This window comes from Hippopotamus amphibius, chromosome 12 (genome assembly GCF_030028045.1).
Source record: "Hippopotamus amphibius kiboko isolate mHipAmp2 chromosome 12, mHipAmp2.hap2, whole genome shotgun sequence".
NCBI classification, from domain to species: domain Eukaryota; kingdom Metazoa; phylum Chordata; class Mammalia; order Artiodactyla; family Hippopotamidae; genus Hippopotamus; species Hippopotamus amphibius.
In genome coordinates, this window is record NC_080197.1 from 63,866,973 (window position 1) to 63,878,819 (window position 11,847).

Consider the following 11,847-nt stretch of genomic DNA (forward strand, 5'->3'; position numbering starts at 1 on the left):
AAGGTTTATGATACAGACCAAGTACTACAGGAGTTTGGAGGAAGAAAATTAATTAGGCTAGAGTGACCTGAATTGTAATATGAAAAGGAGAAAGAAAAACAAAAGCTCTCAAACCTGACAGTGTTACAGCAACGTAAAATATTTTGCATAACTCTTTCTTTCCAATATCATGTTGTACATACACATGTGTGAAAAAAGAAAGAGAACTTCTTTATCTTCCATCTGACATTCTCTTCTGAAGTCAAGTTTATGCTCAGTGCCAAAGAGAGAAGTACAGATGACCTCTGAATAACACTGAGAGTTAATCCAAGTATAAAGCATAGTTGGCCCTCTGTATCCTCAGATTCAAGCAACCGTTCAACCAACGGACCATATAGTACAATAATATTTACTATTGAAAAATATCCCCATATAAGTGGACCCATGCAGTTCAAACCCACATTATTCAAGGGTCAACTATGTCATCCTATTCACAGATACTTGAGCACTGAATAAACACATTGTACCAAAACTTTATTCCTAAGAAAATATCCCCAAGTCCCTGTGAGCCACACGCATTCAGTGTCACCGGAAATGGAAGAATCAAAAGCACAGAATTTTATTCCCCTACAACTAATGCTTGTAGTTTCTTTCCTCTGAAGGTTTTCACAAACACAGATCCTATGGTAAAATCTGAGACTTTGAACTTATTATTAGTCTCATGAGAATTTATGCAAGAGATACAACTCCCTAAATGAAAATACAGAAATGACTCCCTGACCTAAACACAAACAATTGCACACAGACATAAATATTTTTAGAGGAAATTATAAAAGTGAACATAAAAAAGAAAAAAAAAGCAGGAAGCTGTTCCACAGAAGAGTGAAGGTAAAAATATTTCAAAGTGGTATCTGACATGGAAGACTTGATTGAATAATTCTGGGCACAGTTCATTCAAAACAGAATTCACAATATCTAAAAATGTATAAGAATAAAAATGACCTAATAAAAACCTAATAAACATTCGACTTCCTCTAAGTGGATAAGTACATTGTAGAATTTCTACCCAATTTCTGCTACTTCATTTTAGAATTCGTGCAAGAAAAGCAAACGCATATGCAGTTCTTGGACCTAGCAATGCGTGAACCTTGGATTTCTATAGGCCTTGGTGATGTCAGCCTTGGATGGCATTCTCCCTGTTCTACATGACCACTGCAGGTCCTAAATAGTATATCTAAGATCTTTAAACATGTGCTATAGAAAACATTAAAGAATAGGTCTTATAAGCATTACATGATATGTATACAATATGTTTATACAAAGGTATATCATAACAATTATACAGAAATGAACACATTCATGAAGAGCATTTATGTACGTTTACTCTAGTATAGAGCATGAGGTTTTACACAGAGGCAGAGACACCGTTTTTTTTTTTTAATACATCTTTATTGGAGTATAACTGCTTTACAATATTGTGTTAGTTTCTGCTGTACAACTAAGTGAATCAGCTATATGTGTACATATATCCCCATATCCCCTCCCTCTTGAGCCTCCCTCCCACCTTCCCTATCCCACCCCTCTAGGTCGTTACAGAGCATCAAGCTGATCTCCCTGTGCTATGCAGCAGCTTCCCACTAGCTATCCTTTTTACACTTGGTAGTGTGTATATGTCAATGCTACTCTCTCACTATGTCCCAGCCTCCCCTTCCCCTCCTGTGTCCTCAAGTCCATTCTTTATGTCTGCGTCTTTATTCCTGCCCTGCCACTAGGTTCATCAGTCCCATTTTTCTAGATTCCACATATATACCTTAGCTTACGATATTTGTTTTTCTTTTCCTGACTCACTTTACTCTGTATGACAGACTCTGGGTCCATTCACCTCACTACAAATAACTCAATTTTGTTCCTTTTTATAGTTAATATTCTATTGTATATATGAGGCAGAGACCCTTAAAACAGTGATGTGAACTGCTGATTAGTTGACTCATTCACTCACCCAAGAAGCAATTATCAAGGGCTTACTGTATGCCAGGCACTGCATTAATCATATGAATAAGATGTGAGTAAATAAGATTTGATCTCTTTTTCAACTCACAGTATAGTGGGGCTGACGAACAACTTTAAAACAGTGAGAGAAAGCATAATAGATTCATGGTCAAAATGCTGTACAGTGACAGAGGAAGTAGTAGCCAATTAGGCCCACAAGTCAGGAACCATGATGGTGCAGAGCCTTGCAAAAAAAAAAAAAAAGTACTTATTTCACAATAGACACAGTGGGGACAGATAATGCAAGCAACTGAAGCAGCCCATGCAAATACATGGAGACATGAAAGAGTATGTGGGCTTTTCAATACTACATGTGGTTTAGAAGGCCTGGTACACACAGCATGCACAGGCGAGTGGCAGGAAGAGAGGCTGGGAAGGGAAGCAGAGCCAGATCCTGTACGTTATGTTAAAGGAATCCAGATTGCTTCCTGAAGGCATTGGGAGTGACCTAATCAGATTTGTGGTTTAGAAAGAGACTTGTGGAAGCATCAAAAACGATTTAGTTGAGCTAAGAGATCATTGCAATTTGGTATTACCTATGCCACTTTCCTGATGGGAAAACAAGCAAGCATGTTCTGAAGCTGACTTTAGTTAACAACTGGGACAGATGCTGTTAGTTGCCTGCAAACTATCTCTATTTCCTTTCATCACTACCTACAAAATTACACTTTTCTTTGGAGTGGTGATGTATCAAATTAAAAATGCTCATCTCCTTCAAAATCTGATTTGATGCTAAAGCCACAGGACCAGAGTCATGTCCAATAAGATGTAAGGGGAGGTCTACTGGGAGGAGCTTTTGTAAAACCTGTTGTTTTCCTGATTAAAAAGTGATGTACAGTGAACACAGGCCTTTCTATTCAACCTTGCTCTTTATTTCTGCCTGAAACAGGAACATGATACCTAGAGATGCAGCCATTGTGTCATGAATTAGCAAGAGAAGGAAAAAGAATCTGGCTCCTTAATGGTTCTGAATCCGTATACAAGCCCTTGTGTCTCTGTCCTTTGTAATAAACGGCTTTTGCTTTAGTCTCCTAGGGTTCCCCTGAGTCTCAAAAGGCTGTCTCAAGAGTTAATGATTAGGAAATGTGAAGATGTGGAAACAAAGAATACATGTTGGACTGGGAAACTGATAACAATTTAGACTGCAAATCTGCCATGTGGCAGAATCACCAAACTCCCAGTTCCCTGAAAGACACAGAAAAAGATCTGGTAGTTTTTTCACAGGAAGCAGACCCTCCACTAGATGAAAACTGCTGACTGCAATCATGTAGACCCCAGACCGATTGAAATCAGAAGGTGCCTGATGCTCAAAATTTCACCTTGATGCCAACCAATCCGAGAACTGAGCACAAGCTGATCAGGCACCCTGCCGCCCCCTCACTCAACACTGTGTTTAAAACCCTTTCCTTAAAAGCCATCAGGGAGTTCGAATCTTTTGAGCATGAGCTGTCTGTTCTCCTTGCTTGGTGCCCTGCAATAAATGCTGTACTTTCCTTCACCAGAAACTGGTGTCAGTAGATTGGCTTTGCTGCATGCAGGAGAGTGGATGCAAGTTTAGTTCAAGAGTTCAGTTACTTCAAGCCGTTGTACCATCCCGAACTGCCCATCTCTAGATTTCTTTTGATATGTAAAAGCAAAATTCTACTTGGTAAGGCATCATAGTCAGATTTCAACGATGTATAGCTAAAAGTAATACTACCTGACTTAGCAACAAAGGAAAATTTATGGACAAAAAAAAAAAATCTAAAAAACAAAAAACTAAAAAACTAAACAGTAAGCAAGCAAAGAGAATCTTGCTCAAGACAGAGAATGAACCAGAAAAGACCCACTAAGCCTTTTATTGTGGTTTATAGACCCATAAGCCTCAATCTTTATCATCAATCTCATCTTCCACTGACTTTTTAAAAGTTTAAACTCATGACATAATTCCACCTATTATACCCCACTTTTTTTTTTTAGGTTCACTAAATTTATTTTAAAAATCATAAAATGTTTCTTACAAAAGAGCATTACATTCTGCACACTGCTCTGAATAGATGGCAGGGACATATGGACTATTGTTACTTTTCCTCCCTGTCACACCCCCCCAAATGTTACAGTGACCACAAAGCAAAGTGTTCACAATAATTACATGGGGGGATTTTTTTTAAACCACCAACAATGAACAAAAATTAAAATTCACTCACTCTGCTGCTGTTTCAAAATTTCAATGTTAGTTTTTTGCACACCCTCTCCCACCCCCCAACCCTGTTTGTAAGGAACTAAAACATTACATCTGGTGAACAGCAAAGATTTCACTACACCTCAGATGCAGAACACCTATGAAGCAGAGGAATGTTGGCTTTTTAAACAGAAGCAGATAAAAAAAAAAAGATGCAGGACTCCTTCAGTTCTTCACTAGTCTTAGAAAAACTTTCCAGAATACTGCTTCACACTGTTCTGCAGCAAATACTGTGCATTCTGTATCTGCTCCTGTGTTCCTGTAATGGTAATGATCCGATCTTCGGACCCTTCTAAAGGCTCATCTATTTTGATCGAAGCTCCTGACTCATGATGGATTTGTTTAATCCGCTGACCACCTTTGTCAATAATAGATCCAGCCAAATCTTTGGGAATAGTTACTTGTGTAATAATAATAGGTCCACCAAGATCACCATATGAGCCACGACCCCCTGCATAGGAATAATCATATCCAGAGCCACCCTGTGGTTCATAAGCCATCTGCCACTCTGATGGGCTCCATGTATCTATTGCGGAGTCCCAGGTTTCATCAGCACTGAAACCAACCATGCCATCATAATGGTCTCCAGGTCTTCCTCTTCTGTCATAGGCCATTAGATCTCCTCCTCTAGGTGGTGGTGGTGGTGGAAGAGGAAGATTCCAAGCTCTGCTACCACCCCGGCCACCTCGTCCAGGAGGAGGTGGAGGAGGTCCTCGACGAGGGCTCATATCATCATAATCTCTTCTGGATGGAGGCATGGGACGCCCACCCCGACCAGGAGGCATTCTATCAAAACCACCTCTTCTCCGCATAGGAAATCCCACGGGACGTCCACAGCGGTCATCAAACATCATTGTAAAACCACCGTAATCATAGGTTTCATCATAAAAATTGGGATCATAAGGCTGAGCACGTCCTTTGATAGGAGACTCTGATATAAGATCCAGGATGATCTTTATGCACTCTACAACCCTATCAGGTTTTCCTCCAATAAGAACGACTCTGTCAGTGGATTGAGGACAACATTCCTGGAAAAGCTTGATTGTTGTCTGAATGTTCTCTCGAAGTTCTTTGATTTTAGCACCTCTGACCCCAATAATTCCTCCTGCCAGACTCTGATGAATCAACAGTCTCAACTCGCAGTCAAAGTCGCTTCCTTTATAGTGTTGGTAATGTAAGCATTCCACAGCATCAGATTCGAGCGGGAGCTGGCTGGTTGCAGTGGGTGATGGCAACTGCAGGCCCTCTTCCAAGGTAGGGATGATTTTCTTCAGAATTTCTCCAATTGTTTCAATATCAGCACTGATACTCAATATGCGCTCGGGGCCACTGCTGTCTGGGACTGAAACACTGGCATTGTAGTCTGTATGGAGAGCCTTAATATTCTTGCCTCCTTTTCCAATCACTGCCCCAGCATTCTTGCTTTGAAGCAGAATGCGTAATTCAACCATCTCATCAGTGTTTCCAGATCTTTTAAAAGCTTGTTCCTCTTCCATATCTTCAGCAGGGAATTTACCAAATTCGCCATTGGTTTCGGTGTTGGGAAAGGTTTCCTCTGGCTGTTCAGTTTCCATTTTCTTGTATTAAAGGAACACACCAATCTGGTAAGGCTACCGTCCCTACGCCGCCGCGCCGCCTCAGCCGGTCACAGCTAGACAGAGAACAAGCGTCTTTTTTTTTTTTTTTTTTTTTAAAGATTTCCTAGGATTGATGTAGGATTTAGAGTAAACTAGGCCGGGCTTCCTAGGTTGTGCAGTGGTTGAGAATCCGCCTGCCAATGCATGGGACACGGGTTCAATCCCTGTTCCAGGAAGATCCCACATGCCATGGAGCAATTAAGCCCGTGCACCACAACTACTGAGCCTGTGCTTTCGAGCCCATGAGCCACAACTATTGAGCCCATGTGCTGCAAGTACTGAAGCCCATGTGCCTAGAGCCCGTTCTCCACAGCAAGAGAAGCCACGGCAATGAGAAGCAAGCACACCACAACGAAGAGCAGCCCCCACTCACCACAACTAAAAAGAAAGCCCGCACACAGCAAAAGAAGACCCAACACAGCCAATAAAATAAATAAATAAATAAATAAATAAATAAATAAATAAATAAATAAATTTATAAAAAAAAAAAAAAAGGAGTAAACTAGGCCTTGAACCTAAGGATGACCTCTGTTATTACCTGAAAGCACAAGCAAACAAATACCCAGAGTATTTAAAAGGCCCCCATGGCATCCTTAACCATCACTTTTCTCTTAAACTGCTAGCTAAAAAATACCTATTAAAGGAAGTATCATTAAAATATCTTATTGAGGCAAATTAGTTTTGGTGAAAGGAGCAATCAGTGCCTTAGTCACTAGTTGGTTTCTTGTCTGTTTCTTTGGGTTTGTTTTTTTCCATTAAAGAAAGAACGGAATGAACACTGGCATTACCTCAGTTTTAAAGAGAAAAACTCCCATCAATACACAAGTAGGTCTGTACCAGATCTACTAAGTGAGGGTTTGGAACCCCAATACAATGGGTAGGTCACATCTTCTCCTCCAGTCAATGTGTGCAGTTCCCACTGGCGTTTCTGGGCTTCTTAGTCATAAAGGGAGACTAACATGTGGGTCTCAGCTCTTCTGTTTCCCTGCACATCACAGGAACTGTTCTGATCATATGCGGGCTAATGCTGACACACTGTGTTGTTCCAACTAAGCGATTCCAAACATTCCCATCTCAAGCCAACCTACATTATTCCTTTGGCTGCCAGATGTTCCTGTGAGGAACTGTCTCCTCTTGTTGCGTCATAAACTTTGATTAAAGCAGATGAAGGGCATTTTATTTACTTCATCACCCTTATGTGAAAAAATGTCCTGGCTATTGATTATAAGTGGCCTGCATTTGGGAAGAATAACCAATACTATATGAAAAGTTCTAAAAGCTCAATTGAGCAAACATGTAATACAACTTAACTGATTCATTTTAACTAACAATTGGTCAGCCTGACCTAAATGGACAAATCCTTTGTGACATTACCTACTTTTATTATGGTCCAAGAGTCAGTCATATCACTTCTGAGAAGCTGGTTTTCTCTCAGATGAGGATGATAAATAATGAAACAGTCACTTCCACATAATACTGCAAAAAGAAAAGAAAAGAAAAAAAGAAAAAGAAAGAAAGAAAGAAAGAAAGAAAGAAAGAAAGAAAGAAAGAAAGAAAGAAAGAAAGAAAGGAAGGAAGGAAGGAAGGAAGGAAGGAAGGAAGGAAGGAAGGAAGGAAGGAAGGAAAGCAAAAGAAAGAAAAGAACAGAAGTATGTTATACATAACATATTTCACCTCTACCCAGCTGCATGCTGGTTTGATTGATCCCAGATGCTAGCAAAAGGCAAGGCGAAAAGCAAAACCACATAGCGTGTTTAAACATCATTTTATTTATACCTGCATAATCAACTCAATGGTCAGGATATACATTTAAAAGTAAGATTCACTATGAATACCATTAGTCAAGTTCTATCATAGCTCAACCTTTATGATGATTAAATATGAAAAGCCTTATATTGAATCAGAATGGTAGATTTTTCACAAATGGTATTACAGGAGAGAATGGGGAAAGATAAAAAAGGAATGATAATTTTCACACCAAAAACTGTGCTATTTATATAACCTTCCAAACCCAGAACCTTCAGAAATTAGAAAAGCTGGCATTAATGCAGACATAACGATACAGGAAAAATGAGATGTTCTGTGATAGACTCAGGGTTTTTACCGATACTTGTTCTAGATCTGATGGTGAAGACACCTAAGCATTAGACAAAGGTAAAACAGTTATTGTGGTACACTTTAAAAAGAACACCATCTAGGACTTCCTAGGTGGTGCAGTGGTTAAGAATCTGCCTGCCAATGCTGGGGACGTGGGTTCGATCCCTGGTCCAGGAAAATTCCACATGCCATGGAGCAACTAAGCCTGTGTGCCACAACTACTGAAGCGCATGTGCCTAGAGCCCATGCTCCACAACAAGAAAAGCTACCACAATGAGGAGCCCTCACACCGCAATGAAGAGTAGCCCCCGTTCGCCGCAACTAGAGAAAGCCCGTGTGCAGCATCGAAGACCCAACACAGCCAATAAATACATACATACATACATTTAAAAAAAATAAATAAAATGAACACAGTCTGGATATATGTATATGTATAACTGATTCACTTTGCTGTACAGCAGAAACACAACACTGTAAATCAACTATACTCCAATAAAAATTAATTAAAAATAAATAAAATAAAATCAATAGTCCGGTCTCTGTCTTCAAAAACTTATGATTTAGCAAAGAGATAAAATATTCAACTAATTGATTATATAGGACAATTTAATATGCACAAAAGAATAATTTGTACAATTCGTAGCTATAGCAGAAATTATTTAATTTGAGAAAACTATTGCTTTTTAAATTAAGGACTTAGTAGAAACATCCCAAATCCTTCACTGAAATAAACAAAATCAATGAGTCAGGAATGGGTCTACCCTAAAGCTGGCTGCTTATGCCTCGTTGGAGGAGACCCAAAAGGACTCTGAATATACTTCTCATCAAAGAAAACATGGAAGGAGTTAGAAGTTCACGTGAAGCACTCATCCTTCCATTCTGCCATAACGGTCCTCCTGCTGCTCCAGGCATCTAAACCCAAGGGATGCTCATCAGCTCAACATTCAAAAGAAGACAGTCATCAGCAAGGTCTTCCACATGACTACTGTGAAAGCAAATGATGGAAATGTCCAAACTGAGCCAAGAGTATGAATTCAGAGGAAAGACCAGTTTACTAACTCATCAGCAATTTACTGATGCCTGCTGCACGCAAGGAAGTTTATAAGAGACAAGGAACACAAAGTTGATAGAATTCTAATTTCTGTTCTCATTTCAAGAATGAGGGCTCTATAAGGGGAGCAACCAGCTTGTAAGGAAATAAGTGAAATGAATTTGAGCCTCTTCCTTACCACTTGCCCTCTCCTCTCCTTCTCCACAAAAAGCCAACTGCACAGCATCATGGAGGGTTGCAGGGAGCACACAGACTTGTGGCAGTGCATCCACAGGCACCTGAGGAAGTGGGAAATGGGAGAAGGGTGGGACCTAAGCAGAAGATAGAGCCATCTCAATCAGAGGCCGTGTGCCTGCCGACATCTTAGGAGGCAGAGCACAGGGAGTGGATGCCTGGAGCTGGAGGTGGAGGTGGGAGGCTTGGATGGTAAACCGGTTGTACTAAACAAAGTAAATTATTCAGAATGATGACAGCCAGGTTTCTCACTGGCAAATGTCCTTACACACATAGAAAGAAGAGAGTCTATAAAGAGTATTATTCTGACATGCTGCCTGGAAATTAGAGGTACCCATATGAATTCATGTATATTTATGTGTGTATATGTATATTTTTTATATACATATATTCAAATAGATATAGAAATAGTATAAATATGCTTAGGTTTTCTAGCTTTCTGTGTTGAGAGAGCTGAGAAGTGATGGCATCCCACTGGTAATGAACACACTCAGAGCCCAGATCTTAGAACCAGAACTTCTTAGATACATAGCCGATTCCAGGATTGGGGCAGGGAAAGTACAAGATAAGGTAGGAACATATTTTGGGGCCAGAAAGTAAGAAAGCACTCAAAGAATAATGAATACATGTCAAAAAGACACAGAAGCCTTGAATAGGGTTCCTACTGGCCACATCTGGGGCATATTTGAATGTCAAAATTCATAATGATAGTAACAGATGGCAAACCAATGAATAAAATAGGAATCCATGAGACTAGGCTGATTAAATTCAAAAATAAGTAATGAGAAGAGAGATTTCTTCTCTATGCTGGAATGTCAACAAATAAATGTAGACTGTAAGAGAAAATCAACATTTAGAAACCATGATATTAAGGTTGATACAAGTACCAGTTGTCAGTAGAGGCTTAAAGGTCCTAGACAAAGGTTTGATGACAACAGGATTGGGGCATAATCTTAGGATATCTTCCCTACAAAGTACTATGATTAATATTAATATACTGAGGGAGAAATGGTAACTTTACAGTGGAGAAACCTGGCAGGCACTGACATGATCAGATGAAAAGTTAACGTCACCCCTGTGTGCCCCAAGATGTGATCCACTGGCAAAAGAGCATAGCATCATTTCTATGGTACTCCTGCCAAGAAAGCTTCAGTCTGGTCATAGGGAAACACTGGGGAGACCCAGGCTGAGTGTCATGTAATAAACAGAACATAGAGCCTCGATTATTTGAAACTGTGAAGGGTGGCAAAGATGGGGGGAAGGAGGAACGCCTGTATAATTGGAGGAAACTGAAGTGCTATAATAATTTAATGCAACATATGTTCCTGGATGGAATGCTGGCCCAGAAAGGATGCTTTGTTGAATAATTAGAGAAATGTGAACGGGATCTGTGAGTTTGATGGTAGTATTGTATCAACAATTTCCTGATCTGGAGAGTTTCATAAAGGTTATGTAAGAACATGTCCACGGACCTCCTAGGTGGTGCAGTGGTTGAGAATCCACCTGCCAATGCAGGGGATACAGGTTCAATCCCTGATGCAGGAAGATCCCACATGCTGCAGAGCAACTAAGCCCATGCGCCACAACTATTGAGCCTGGGCTCTAGAGCCCGTGAGCCACAACTGCTGAGTCTGTGTGCCACAACTACTGAAGCTCGAGTGCCTAGAGCCTGTGCTCTACAACTAGAGAAGCCACTGCAATGAGGAGCCTGTGCACCACAATGAAGATAAGCCCTGGCTCGCCACAACTAGAGAAAGCCCGTGCGCAGCAACAAAGACCCAATACAGGAAGGAAGGAAGGAAGGAAGGAAAGAAGGAAGGAAGGAAGGAAGGAAGGAAGGAAGGAAGGAAGGAAGGAAGGAAGGGGAAGGGAAGGGAAGGGAAGGGAAGGGAAGGAAGGAAGGAAGGAAGGAAGGAAGGAAGGAAGGAAGGAAGGGAAAGAAAGAGAAGGAAAGGAAAGAAAGAGGAAGGAAGGAAGAAAAAGAAAGTGTCCATGTTTGGGGAAATAACACACTGTAGCATTTAGGGGTAATGGGACATCATGTCTGCAACCTGCTTTCAAATAGTTCAAAAAAAAGACCAATTGTAATGGAAGTACCTTTTAAGAGGGGGTAATGGAGCAAATGTGTTAAATGGGGAATGTCTGTGAGGGACACATAGGAAGTCTTTGTAATACTTTCAACTTTTCTGTAAGTTTGAAATTATTGCAAAATTACTGAGCTAATTTTGTTTAAGTTAACGTGATGAAGACTGTTGCAGGGAGGTATAGCAGGAACCGACAGTCCACAGACCCGGGGTATGTCATTTTCTTCACCTTTCTCGTACTTAACTGAATTTCTAATTCAAGCTCTAGAGTCTGCCCAGACTCATATTCCATTTGGTGACTCCCAGCACACCCCTTTTCAGGGACTTACGTCTACATTCTGGGCTCTAATAAATTCCGGGATATTGAGGAGAAAGGTGAGGGAATACAGTCTTCATTTTCACCATCTTTGCAGGTATCCACTGAGACACTGATGTCTTTATCTGGTTCTATATCAGCATCTCATGCAGAACCCTAAAGAAATGCTCCTCATTCTC

The 11,847-nt window shown here is 40.4% G+C and overlaps 1 protein-coding gene across 1 annotated transcript; it reads right to left on the bottom strand.

Moving 5' to 3' along the window:
- Positions 1-4,093: 4,093 nt before the first annotated feature.
- Positions 4,094-5,921, bottom strand: LOC130833120 (heterogeneous nuclear ribonucleoprotein K-like). Its single transcript, XM_057702401.1, has one exon. The coding sequence runs from the start codon at positions 5,821-5,823 to the stop codon at positions 4,432-4,434; it is 1,392 nt and encodes a 463-aa protein (XP_057558384.1). The 5' UTR covers positions 5,824-5,921; the 3' UTR covers positions 4,094-4,431.
- Positions 5,922-11,847: the final 5,926 nt, after the last annotated feature.

Excerpts from the sequence above, each read along its gene's own strand:
- LOC130833120 (XM_057702401.1), bottom strand. The coding sequence starts at position 5,823 with ATGGAAACTGAACAGCCAGAGGAAACCTTTCCCAACACCGAAACCAAT.